General features: G+C 47.0%; 1 protein-coding gene across 1 annotated transcript in view; it reads right to left on the minus strand.

Annotated features, from left to right (window-relative positions):
• ghrhrb (growth hormone releasing hormone receptor b) overlaps positions 1 to 13991 on the minus strand; it is a gene marked incomplete at its 3' end in the record, with an annotated part of 186751 nt that overhangs the window by 40798 nt on the left and 131962 nt on the right. Inside the window, exons 4-5 of the mRNA XM_084308376.1 lie at positions 6861 to 6961; positions 2677 to 2774 (exon numbers count right to left, since the gene is read on the minus strand). Coding sequence (XP_084164502.1) covers positions 2677 to 2774; positions 6861 to 6961 — 199 coding nt within the window. The remainder of the gene's footprint in view (positions 1 to 2676; positions 2775 to 6860; positions 6962 to 13991) is intronic.

Raw genomic sequence — 13991 nt, forward strand, 5'->3', positions numbered from 1 at the left:
CTCCTCTTGTTTTCCCCTCTCCCTAGTCTCTCCTCTTGTTTCCCCCTCTCCCTAGTCTCTCCTCTTGTTTCCCCCTCTCCCTAGTCTCTCCTCTTGTTTCCCCCACTCCCTAGTCTCTCCTCTTGTTTCCCCCTCTCCCTAGTCTCTCCTCTTGTTTCCCCTTCTCCCTAGTCTCTCCTCTTGTTTCCCCTTCTCCCTAGTCTCTCCTCTTGTTTCCCCCTCTCCCTAGTCTCTCCTCTTGTTTCCCCCTCTCCCTAGTCTCTCCTCTTGTTTCCCCCTCTCCCTAGTCTCTCCTCTTGTTTCCCCTTCTCCCTAGTCTCTCCTCTTGTTTCCCCCTCTCCCTAGTCTCTCCTCTTGTTTCCCCCTCTCCCTAGTCTCTCCTCTTGTTTCCCCCTCTCCCTAGTCTCTCCTCTTGTTTCCCCCTCTCCCTAGTCTCTCCTCTTGTTTCCCCCTCTCCCTAGTCTCTCCTCTTGTTTCCCCCTCTCCCTAGTCTTTCCTCTTGTTTCCCCCTCTCCCTAGTCTCTCATCTTGTTTCCCCCTCTCCCTAGTCTCTCCTCTTGTTTCCCCCTCTCCCTAGTCTCTCCTCTTGTTTCCCTCTCTCCCTAGTCTCTCCTCTTGTTTCCCCCTCTCCCTAGTCTCTCCTCTTGTTTCCCTCTCTCCCTAGTCTCTCCTCTTGTTTCCCCCTCTCCCTAGTCTCTCCTCTTGTTTCCCCCTCTCCCTAGTCTCTCCTCTTGTTTCCCTCTCTCCCTAGTCTCTCCTCTTGTTTCCCCCTCTCCCTAGTCTCTCCTCTTGTTTCCCCCTCTCCCTAGTCTCTCCTCTTGTTTCCCCTCTCCCTAGTCTCTCCTCTTGTTTCCCCTTCTCCCTAGTCTCTCCTCTTGTTTCCCCCTCTCCCTAGTCTCTCCTCTTGTTTCCCCCTCTCCCTAGTCTCTCATCTTGTTTCCCCTTCTCCCTAGTCTCTCCTCTTGTTTCCCCCTCTCCCTAGTCTCTCCTCTTGTTTCCCCCTCTCCCTAGTCTCTCCTCTTGTTTCCCCCTCTCCCTAGTCTCTCCTCTTGTTTCCCCTTCTCCCTAGTCTCTCCTCTTGTTTCCCCCTCTCCCTAGTCTCTCCTCTTGTTTCCCCTTCTCCCTAGTCTCTCCTCTTGTTTCCCCCTCTCCCTAGTCTCTCCTCTTGTTTCCCCTTCTCCCTAGTCTCTCCTCTTGTCCCCCCCGCGTGTACCTGTTCCGCAACAGTAAGTTACTTCCGGGGTAGGCCTGATTGGCCCCGACAGGCACGTGACGCGGCAAACTCAGGACGCGCAACGAGGCTGCTGAGAGCTGTCGCGCGGAAATAGGCTGTCTATTGCCATTCTCTAACACAAACTCTAACCTTAACCAGCTCCTTAACAGCGCCTAAACTTAACCGTTCTAACCTTAACCAACTCCGAAACAATGCCTAACCTTAACCTTAACCTTAACCATGCCTAACCTTAACCATAGAAAGAATATTGCCATTCTCTAACACAAACTCTAACCTTAACCAGCTCCTTAACAGCGCCTAAACTTAACCGTTCTAACCTTAACCAACTCCGAAACAATGCCTAACCTTAACCTTAACCTTAACCATGCCTAACCTTAACCGGCGAAAGAATACACGCTAAAAAAAAAATCACGTTAAAAAAAAAAAATCATGGGATTTGAACTCGCGTCAACAACGAACCGCAGGACCACGGACCGCTGCTATGCCAGGTGAGCTAAAGCGCCGAATGAGAGTCATAGCGGATTTGGACGGTTACGTAATTCCACAAGCTCTGCAGAGCGTGCCGCGCGGCAGAGAAAGTTGCGCGTCACGTGCCTGTCGGGGCCAATCAGGCCTACCCCGGAAGTAACTTACTGTTGCGGATAAGCTATACGCGTCCCCCCCCCCCTCCGCAGAGGCCCAGTATGTGTCCCTTACGTGTCACCGTGTCTCCTGTCTGACCAGCAGGCATGCGTTGCTCATGGGACGGGGTTCTGCTCACCAGTCTGTGAGCAGAAGCAGAAGCACGCACATGCACGGATGTGCATGCGCGTGCACACAGGAATGCGCTGCACTCGACTGATGCGCCAACTCGCTAAGTACTACTTTGCATAACAATACGGCCGGTCGTTGATACATTCACACAAAACGTGTGAATGAAATGTGTTACATTCCATTCGTAGAGGCAATTAGGCACTGTCTTTAGTCTGTGTATGCGAGGGACCATTTATGCGCATGCGCCCGGGAGCGCGCGTGCACGTGGCGTCATTAAAACATAGTGCAACCAGTCGTCCCATGAGCAACGCATGCCTGCTGACCAGCTGTTCTTCATCTGTATATCACCGTCCCTTGTGTATTCAAGCCAGGTCATCTTACCAGCTGTTCTTCATATGTATATCACCACCCCTTGTGTATTCAAGCCAGTGTCCGGTCGTCTGTTCCCGTTAGTCATGCTCTTCCTGCTACCAGGAATTCTGTTAACTGTCTGTCCATCAGTGTAGTCAGTTAGTCCCGCCCCCCTGTTCTGAAAGTATTCACGCATCCTGCCTGCATCCTGCTATTAAATGACGCAGTGTTGGGGTTTCAGCGCGTCATCTGCCTCACAACTGGAGCACGGTGCTGTATATAATCAACTTGAACCTGGGCTGTATAATAAACTCATTAATGGAGTGAGAGAGTATCACCTGAACACGGTGAAGACAAATATTGCAGATATGAGCGAGATGAGGGATGTGGCGTAGCCGGCGGTGTACACGTGCTTGAAGTTGGAGAAGTACGTTGTCTGTAACAGAGAGAATTTTTTTTGAAAAAAATTAATAGAATAGCGGCTTGACGTCAACACTGCGGGGTCCAAACTCAATAAAAGCAAAACAAAACAAACAACAAACAGAACAAAAACATCTGACTGGGCAGAAACGACAGCTCCCTGCAACAATAACCAATCAGATGTTCTTGGCCTGCCGAGCGGGTGTTCCCTTGTCAGAAAGTACACACAATGAGCAACACCACCTGCTGATCAGAGGCTGGGAAACCTTTCTTTATTCTTTTTTATTGAATGTGCTGGTGCCTGCGGGCGTCCTTTGTGCATGGGCTTGAAAAGTGATGCAGAGCTTGCTCTATTTCTGCTGGACAGGTACACTCTCACTCTTGCTAATTCCTCAGAAATTGTCTACTACTTTAATCCATCACCCCACCACATATTAAAGGGACACTTCGCAGATTCTTGACAGTAATCCTGTCGCTCTGTCATGGGTCGAGGACATGTGATAATCGGACATGTAACTCGAGTGTCGGCACCCAGAGAAACTCCTGTTAGTAGATCAGGGTTCCCACAGACATTGCGAAATGAAACTCAAGGACTTTCAAGTACTTTCCTAAGCACTATTTTTCATTTTAAAGGGGCATTTAAAAGGATACAATTCACTTTTAAATGCTGTTTTTTATAGAAAAAAAATCTGATCCAATATTTATGGCTTAAAACCGATTTCCAACAATTAGTTACACTTTAACAAAAAAAAAATACAATTTCTTGATTCAGAACAATTTTATTATGGATGAACAAAACTTTCAATGCGAATGGTTGATTTGAATTTAAGCACCTTGTTAACAAATTGTCTGTTTTCAAGGAATTCCAGGCCTTGACTTTTTTATTTTAAATAAAGCAGTTTAAGCACTTCAAGGACCTTGTGCGAACCCTGGTAGATGCTGTTATTAATTAGCATGCTGCTCATATGGAGGACACGCTCTCGCCCTTTATGACTGACCTCGAGAGGAGAGGGAGAGAGAGAGATCTATGCTTTATCTCTCTATCTCTCTCTCTATCTCCTTCTCATGTACAGTATTACTTTTCTATGTATTAACTCTTCTTCCTCTTCTCCATTATCTTATTTATTGATTTCCCTCCTCCCCCCCTCCTTCCTTGCGTTGTTACCATCTAATTCTCCTCTGAACTGGCTTTGTCTGGTGGATCCGCTCATATCCGTCTGAGCTGATAATAATATTGTGTGGCTCTTAACCTGTTAATATAACAATCACAGAATATTCAACTCTGATGGAATGGAGACTATTATTTTTGTTTGTCAATGTCTTGTGAACACACTTCAATGTTTGGTCATGCATGTGCAAAACAAAGTTTACCAATAAGGGCTTTTTACCAAGTTTACCAATAAGGGCTTTAAAAATAAATAAATACCAATGATAGTTACGGGTTTCAACCAGAGAAGGCCATCCAACCTTTTCATAAATGACCCAGTGGTGGGTATCATATCTGTCATAAAGGACACAGTGGTGGGTATCATATCTGTCATAAAGGACACAGTGGTGGGTATCATATCTGTCATAAAGGACACAGTGGTGGGTATCATATCTGTCATAAAGGACACAGTGGTGGGTATCATATCTGTCATAAAGGACACAGTGGTGGGTATCATATCTGTCATAAAGGACACAGTGGTGGGTATCATATCTGTCACCAGTAATATATCTGAGGGCAGAATGATAGACAGAGTCCAGAGGTTTAACTCATTCCCCGCCAATAACGTATATACTCATTATTAGATCGTTTGATCTTTTTCCTTTGATCCCCACTCTACACACTCGGCCGGAGCTCTCTGAATCACTGTTGCACAGCTACATACGTTGGAATTGCAATGCCGATCGAATATCACTAGGTGGCAGTATCGGCTACCTTTTGAACTCGGATAGAAAGGCAACAGGATAGTCAATGAATGCACCGGACTGTGGGGGAGGAGCTCTTCCAAAGCGATCGCTAGCAGATCTGATCGCCTCAAAACTAGGGATGCTCGATATTGGCTTTTTTACCGATACCGATATACCGATATTGTCCAACTCTTAATTTCCGATACCGATATCAACCGAATAATAATTTCAGGTAATTAACATTACATATCTCTTGTTGTGTAATTAACACAATATTATGCATACTTTGACAATAAATAAAATTATAATTTGTTCTTAGTCGCTTGCCTCTGTAAATAAAGGTTAAATAAATGTAAAAAAAAAAAAAAAAATCTTTTACCGATACCGATATTTTCCGATATCACATTTTTATGCCAATATCGGCCGATAATATCGGTAGGCCGATAATATCGGACATCCCTACTAAAAACCTACAGTGTCCCGTAAACACGTATAATTACATATAAACGAGTAATCGCGATCGCCGATCGGATAATTGGAATTATTCTTTTTGGATTACCTTCTGGCTAAGGTAAGGGCCCCCTATGTCTATTTTATCGAACGTGAAACATGTTTATGTAACGATCACAGTGGCTTACTTTACCGGTCATAAGCGAGGCTTTTTCGAACGATTGCATTTTCGGGGTAAGACTACCCCCACTTGATGATTTTGTGAAGGTACATAATGTACATGTTATATACCTTTGATTTGCGAGTATTTGGGGGTTCAGGGAATCAACCAGAACGATTTGGGCTTATTGCACATAACACGTTTTATCGCGCGATCTATGAAAAAAGACGGGATTATCTTGGAAATGTGCGATGTTTAGCGTGTAATAAACTACAAACTACAGTGTGTAGAAACAAATTATTTTTTACATGTTGGACTAATAGTGTCTGTCAAATGAGCCACACCATTGTCTCCACAGCTATAATACAGAACACCACAGCTCTGCAAACATTGTGAAACACCGCGGAAATGACTTTTTTAAGCTGGCCTTCTAGCGGCAGGGATGGGGATTAAGCGTGGCGCAAAAAAGTGTTAAGAGGTGCGGCTGGGTAGCGCAGTGGAGAATGCACTCGCCTACCACTGCAGAGACTCTGGGATCTAATCCAGCTGTCAGCGGTACCTCCGGCTTGGTCAGTTGTCCCTACTAACACAATTGGCAGTGTTAGCGGGTGGGAAGCCGGCGGGTTATGTGTCCTGGTCGTTGTAAACTGCGGTTCCTACTGGTCATCGGCGCGCCTGTTCAGCAGGGAGGGGATTGGGGGGAAATAGCGCGAATTTCTGCACGCATTATATTCCCCCAGTGAGAGTCCTCGCTGTCAGGTGAAAAGAAGCGGCTGGCTGACTCCAGATGTATCAGAGGAGGCATATGGTAGTTCTACACCCTCCCTAGCCCGACAGTGGGGCAATGTGCGCAACGACCAGGAAGGGAATTGACATAATGACAAAAATTGGGATGGGAGCAAAAATACAGAAAAAGTGAGAACAAAAAGATTATTATAAAAAAAAATAAAGAGTTGAAGCCGCAGCATGCCTATCAATCACCATAGTCCAAAATGTATAAGAAAACAGCTCCAACAACAATCCTCTTTCTACTAACCATGGGAAAGCTCTCTTTCTGTACCGTATTTGTATGTCTTGTATGTCATAAATGTCTTGATGAATTGAAAATGGAGGACCCTTATGTAAACAAGACGGAAGTATTTTTCTGGTCTTCATCCTCTTAGCAGTTGTTAGTATTGAGCTGTACTGTATTGTACCCATTCTGCAATCTGTTGATAACATTTTCAATCAATCAATCAATCAATCAATCAATCAAGCCAATTTTCTGTTGCAGCTTGGAAGCAAGAATATCCTCATGGAATTTAAATGAAAACGTATCACAGAGAGATCAAGATATTTATACTCAGTGATTCTCTCAATGTTAGAACCGGTAGGTATATGTACATTAATTAAGGCATACAGCTAAATTATTATAGTTATATTATCATACAAGCCCTAGAAGTTCAGGGCTTATAAAATGTTATGTTTCTTCATGAAGCACATACATTTCTTTTGTTATTAACTACTGTGTATTTTAATAAAATATTGCTCTTAATACTAATGAATATACATATAACACTGTATAGATGTACGCCCTTAAGCGAAGACAATGATGTCTACCTCTGATTCCGTCTCTGGGTCCTCAGCAGTCAAGCATGCGTCTTCGTAGGAAGGATAGTGTTCTGACCAGCCGCTCTCAGTACAGTTCCTGTAGACGGAACCTAGGAGACAGCAACAACCAATCGATAAGAGGGTTCAGAGGGGTCAGGGAAAACACGCACCAGGAGGCAAATACCCTCAGAGATCCTGGAATTTAGATTAGATTAGATCACTTTAGATCAGATTACATTGGATTAGCATTAGATTAGATTAGATTAGCATTAGATTAGCATTAGATTAGATTAGCATTAGATTAGATTAGATTAGCATTAGATTAGATTAGCATTAGATTAGATTGGCATTAGATTAGATTAGCATTAGATTAGAACACTTTATTATCCATTTCTGTAGACTTGCCTTTGGCTTCACCATGGTTGTATTAAAGACAATAATCATCAACAGGAAGGCAGGTGGGACAAGACACAACAGAACTTGAGGTACATGTATATTTGTCAAACCACAGATTCAAATTGAGATTTTCAGATTATTTTATTGTCACAGCTTTTTTAAATGTACATACTGAAGGATGTCATTGGTTTTCATATGGTTATAACATGCATGTATGTAAATATCAATATAGACTGGAGTTTAAAGGACTGTAAAACAGACATTTCTCTGTATCAGGGAGATATGGGCAAGAGCGGGTGCTATAGTGATGAGATAGGAGCCTAGCGGCCAAGGTCAGACACAGAAGCGCCTTAACGTCTTAAACCCTAGCTGTATTTTCAGATAATCCACCTAAAAATACATACCTAAGTAAATGGAAGATTGCTCCACTTCTACAAGGTCCATCTGCATGTTCTTGATATCTAGGGACATCAGTGGATCTCAGGGAATGTATTCCCAGTGTCGGAAATATTGTGTCTGTTACTAGGCTTGAGTAAATTGTGATGAACCAAAGGACAATTTACATTTTATTATTATAATTTCTTTTCAGCTTTGATGGTGAATAACACAGATAAGATAAATGACCAGACATGACAAATGGCCACTGAGCTCATTCAGCACCTTCTTGAGATCTAGTGTACAAAAAATCTAAGCAAATGAATAAAGGGAAGATGATTAAATAAATACTTAGAATATAATGAAATGTTGGTGGATGAGCAGAATGGGTTTAGCGCTAAGAGAGCTTGTATTGATCATGTTTTTGTTTCATCATCGGTGGTGAGAGCCAGATTGGATGAGGGCAATAATACATTTGTTTGTTTTGTTGACTTTAAAAAAGCTTTTGATTGGATTAATAGAGAGATTTTGGATTACAAATTAATTTGTTCTGGTATTGATGGTCTATTTTACAAGGATATCTGTAACTGAGGGGTACAATTCCCTGACTGTATTACTAGATATGATACTTACTACCACTACCTTTGTACTTAATATTCGGCCACCCAGTACACGGCATAAATATATTATCATGAACACTCTCACGTAGATGAAACGGATCCAACACAAATGTACGAATTAGAAACAGGTCTTTATTTCCTACACAGCGATGGTGTGTAGAATAAACACTTAATCACTTAATTACATTTATGAATTGAAATAGTATGCACTTTTATGGCAAGGAGTATTCATCGGTATATCAATAGATAATGTCCAATCTCTGAAGGCGCAGGTGGTAAATATACGACCTGGAATAGTTAAGGAATAACAGCAATGATACTTTAATGATTATAGGCTGGATACACTAGAGGGGGTTAATCCGGTCGCTTGTAAGCCGACAGGAGTAGGAGGGGGGGGGGAATAGAATCCAGCTGCCTCGTCCGGCCAAGGGTATCCCAGGTGAACCCACTGTAGTGCCGTTCAATGCGCCGGCGATCCTTGGACCACAGATGAAAGCAGGTGGACTCTTTGTGGGCCGGCTCTCTCCGGTCCACGGGGGAGAGATGTGGAGAGACCTCGTCTTGCAGAGCGTCTCCTCACCTTGCGTCCTCTCCAGGGGGGGTTCCAACACACGGTAGTGTCGGGGGTCTTTATCCATAGAATAATCAAAGTATCCAAAGCATAATCCGTGCCTGGGAAGGCGGGCTGTCGTCGGTAGAATAATCCGGTATACAGGTCCACTCGCTCGTCGGCTCTGGGGCTCCTCGGGTGCAGCTTCACATAGGGTCAACCACCCTGGGTAAGCAGCCAGTTCTCTGCCCGAAACGATGGGTTACTGACTACGGTAGTATTCTCACCGCACGAAGCACTATATATTAACAGACTATTATTAGCTTAATAGACTACGTCCAACTCGACGATATAGTGCCAAATATGACTATTCAAATATTAATATACACGATGTCTCAATACCGATGGTAGGCCGAACTTGGCCTTACTCCCACACGTGGCATCGCGGGGAGGCTTTACGTCTGTGACTCTATTGGAGGGTAAGAAACTGGACTGAAAAGAAAGTCCTACTTTAGTAGCGCAGTATATATACGCACTATGAACAAATAGTCCCATTAGTGGTGCGGTAGCCAAATTCCTACGCGGAACTAGGACTTGTTCGTACATGTCGAGCGGTACGTTTGAACTGGGTCTGAGGGGTATGGCAGCCTGGCACCAAGGTCTCGACCAATAGTAGAATGGAGACTATTATGGGATGTTCAGTAGGCTAGAATGGATATTCAATGCATATTGTACAAGGAATATACAAGGGATATCAGGGAATATTAGAGAATATACAAATACAATTAAATATATATATATAAATAAATATATATATTCGGTTTAATCTGGCCCTTCACAACAGCCACCCCCTGAATAGGTCCCAGACCTAATCAGTTAAACGGAGACAGATTAATCGCGTTGTCTATTTACACATAAGGGTTTGCTGTAGGGTCAGTCAACTTCACAAAGTCATAGGGTTGTAGGGTCATGGTCATCATCGATTGTGTCTGGGAGTCGAGGCAGTTCTATGAGCCTTGCCACGGGACGGGTGTAAGTGCGACCCTGGACGAGCACTTCAGCTGCTCGGACCTTGCCGTCGGCACCGGTGATCACTTTGCTTACGCGGCCGGCCGGCCACATAGCTCTGGGCAGTGATTGATCAATAATCATGACGACTGTTCCTTCTGTCAAATTGTCTCTCTCCTTTACCCACTTCTGGCGGGTCTGTAGAGACGGTAGGTAGTGCAGTAGGAAACTGTTCCAAAACTTGTCGGCTAATACTTGGCTGTACCTCCACATTCGTCGGCCGTTCGCTTCTTCAGGCCGGTACATTGTCTGGGGTAATGTGGGATCTAGCCGCCCCATCAGGAGTGTGTTGGGGGTAACTGGGTCGATATCCGCCACATCACTGGAGACATATCCGAGGGGCTTCGAGTTAAGTACTCCCTCAATCTCCGTGAGGACTGTCATTAGGACTTCTTCCGCCACAGTCTGGGCCCCAAGTACTGCGTACAGGGCTGTCTTTATGGAGCGCACTTCTCGTTCCCAAGTGCCACCGAAGTGGGGTGCGTTTGGGGGGTTGAATTGGAAATCAACCTGTGCTGGAGCGAGGTGGGTCTTAAGTTCTGGGCCCATAGCTTGGAAGCTCTCTCTTAGCTCTCTTTCGCCGCCTTTAAAGTTTGTCCCATGATCGGACAATAGGGTAGACGGTCTTCCTTTCCGTGATATGAATCTACGGAAGGCCATAAGGAATGAGTCTGTGCTCATGGTCGGGAGAAGCTCGATGTGTATCGCTCTGGTGGTCATGCATTTGAATACAATACCCCACCGCTTCTCGGTTCCTCTTCCTTTCTTTATGTGCAGCGGGCCAAAGCAGTCCATACCCGTTGAGTGGAATGGCTTGTCACCGATTCGGAGGCGACATGGAGGAAGGTCAGCCATCCTTGGTATGCTGGGCTGCGCGCGCCACTTGCGGCAGTCTAGACATGTTCGTTGGAAGCGTCGTACCGCCTCTCTTCCTTGTAGGATCCAGTAACGACGTCTGATTTCCGCGAAGACTCTTTCTGCTCCTGCGTGATGTACATCCTCATCGTATTTCTTTATAATCAGCTCTGTGACCTTGTGTCGGCTGTTCAATACGATCGGGTATTTAATGTCATCCGGTAGATTGGGGGCTCTGCGTAGGCGACCACCCACTCTGATGAGGGTGTGAGCGTCGCTCTCGGGGGCCAGGTGAATTAATCTGCTGTCGGATGGGACGGGCTTTCCTCCCTGTAGACAGGCCAATTCATCGGGGAACGAGTCTCTCTGGGCTCGCTGCAGTAGAAGCAATTCTGCTTCCTCGTAGTTAGCCGCTGACATATCAGCGGGGGACTTGCACTCCGGGTGGTACCGCAGGAATGTTCTTTGTTGTGCACTCTCTATGGACGTGCAATCGTTTATGTTAGGGTCGGTGGAGGCTACGGTGCTCAATCCACAGAACACAGACTTCTTAATTTCCACCTCCTCTGGACTTGCTTCCCTCGGGATAGGCATGGGCCACTGTCCTTCCGGGAGTCTTAGGAATGCGGGGCCGTCACTGTAGACATTGCGACGGGTGAGGTCATCCAGGGGCATCCCCCGGGTGATGACGTCAGCTGGGTTCTGTTTTGTATCAACGTAGCGCCACTCTGTTTCTCCGGTTAACTCTTCGGTTAAGTCTTGAATCTCGGTGACTCTGACTCCCACGAAGACTTTGTACTTGCATGAGTCCGATTTGATCCAGGCGAGTACCGTCGTGGAATCTGACCACAGGATTGTTCTAGACACCGGTATGGTGAGCTCACGTTGGATGAGCGTGGCTAGGTGCGCTCCGGCTAGGGCTGCGCAGAGCTCTAGACGTGGGATAGATTGTTGCTTGCGTGGGGCTATTCTCGAGCGGGCGAGGACAAATGCTGTGTAGATCTCTCCCCCCTGGTCTTGGGCCCGCAAGTAGGCTACTGATCCGTATGCGACCTCTGAGGCGTCACTGAAGACGTGTAAGTCCATTTTACATGTCTCTGGCCTCACCTTGGGTGGGAAGTAGCTTCGGCGCATATTAACGCCTGGGAGTGAGTGGAGCTCCATCTCCCACTCTCTCCAGGTGGATGCAAGGTGTGCGGGAATGGGGTCGTCCCAGCCCTGGTCCTTGTCCCACAATGCTCGTACAATCATTTTTGCCCTGGTGGTGTACGGTAGAATACATCCTAGCGGGTCATATTGTCGGGCGAGTGTTGTGTACACACTCCGTCTGGTGGTCGGCGCCGCCGCCGGCCTTCCCTGCTCCGTAGTCAGGGGCTTGTGTCTGTAGTGAAGCGAATCTGTTTTGAATCGCCACACCAATCCCAGGGTCATCTCCTGGGCTTCTCCCGGGATTGTAGCCATCCAGGTCTCGCTGCTGGCTGCCTTGTCCTCGGAGGAGAGGCTGCGCAGTACTTGCGGATCGCTGCTGGCCCACTGCCTGAGATCAAAGCCGCCTTTGATCAATGAGGCGCGGAGTTTAATCAGGAGAGCCTCGGCTTCTTCCTGGGTTGAAAGGCTTTGTAGACAGTTGTCTACGTAGAAGCTGTTCTTTACGCTGTGTCGGACCTCTTCGTCCGCTGCTGGGTCCTCTGCTACATGTTTCTGTAGTGCAAATGTCGCACAGCAGGGGCTGCACGTCGTTCCGAAGGGGAGGACTTCCCATTGGTAGATGGCTGGGTGCTCATCTCCTGGCTTCTCTCTCCATAGGAACCGTAACAGGGGCTTGTCCGCCTCTACTAATCTCACCTGCAGGAACATTCCTTTAATGTCCCCGCTGATGGCCACCCTTTCCTGGCGGAAGCGGAGTAGAACGCCGAGTAGGGAGGGGCCGAGTGTGGGACCGGGCAGTAACTCTTTATTCAGATTTTGGGATCCGATCTGGTAGCTGCAGTTAAATACTATGCGGTCTTTACCGTTGTGATGGACCTTGTGGTGGGGCACGTACCACGATTCAGTGGTCTGGTCAGCCTCTTTAATGTCCATCTTTGTGACGTGTCCCGCTGTGATGAGCTTCTCAATCTCAGCGCGGTATACACTCTCTTGGGCGGGGTTCTTGGCTAAGCGCCGCTCCGTGTTCAGCAGGTACCGTTCTATGGCGTCTGTCTTGGCGTGGAAAGTAGGCATTCCTTCTCGCCGCAGGAGTGGCGTGGCGTATCTCAACACGCCGTTGACCGGGACTCTCTTGGTCCCTGTCTCGAGGAGGTGAATGGCGTAAATGTCATCTTTAGAGCGAATGTCTTTCTTTCCATTCTTAAAGGGCATTTGTTCCAAGCTCCATAGCCGCTCTACGTGTTGCAGGAGTGCGGTTTCTCCCTCTCTGACTCGGGAGTGGAGACATCTAGTGGCTGTACTTCGGTTGAGAGATTTGGCGAGCGGGCCTTGGAGAGTCCATCCCAAACGGGTCTCGACTGCTGCAGGACAGCCTCGGGGTCCGGTATGAACCCGGTCTATCGGGACAATGAGGTCTGCATGGTCGGAGCCTATCAACAGGGTCGGCATAGCATTGTCTATGAGCGGGATCGGTAACTTGCGCAGATGTGCATATTTCTCCATCAGCTTGGCGACGGGGTATGTGTACCGCGACAGTCCTATTTCTTGGCTGGTGAAAGCGTCTGCAATCTGGTACCGTCGCTCAGGCTGGCCGCTTGCTGCGATAGAGAATGAGACATTCTCGCCCTTTATCGTCTTCAAATCTCGTCTTATTGTCCGAATTGTCATTTGGGTTTCGCTTCCCCGCAGCCCTAGCTGGGCCGCAGCGGAGGCGAGCAGCAGGGTCTTCTCTGACCCGTCATCGAGGACGGCGTAAGTGTCCAGGACTTTATTCTGGTAGCTTAGTGTCACACGCACTACTTTTAGGAGTACTCGGGCTCCACTGCTGCTGGCGGGATCGATGTACATGACGCTCGCTTTGCGGCTGGATGGTGCAGGTGAAGGGCGCCGTCTGTTACTGTCGTGAAGTATGTCCAGATGGGCTCCATCGCACTTGGTGCACCTTTTCTTTAAGCGGCATTCGGCTGCCATGTGTGAGCGCGCACAGCGAAAACAGCGCTTGTTGGACTTTATCCATTGACCTGCTTCCTCCGCGTTCAGCTTGGGGAAGGAGTCACATTGCGCTAGCCAGTGTTCTTTCTCACAGTAGGGGCACACTATCTTCCACTTCTCCGTTCTGGAGGGGGT

Source organism: Notolepis coatsorum (assembly GCF_963971535.1).
Source record: "Notolepis coatsorum genome assembly, chromosome: 2".
NCBI classification, from domain to species: domain Eukaryota; kingdom Metazoa; phylum Chordata; class Actinopteri; order Aulopiformes; family Paralepididae; genus Notolepis; species Notolepis coatsorum.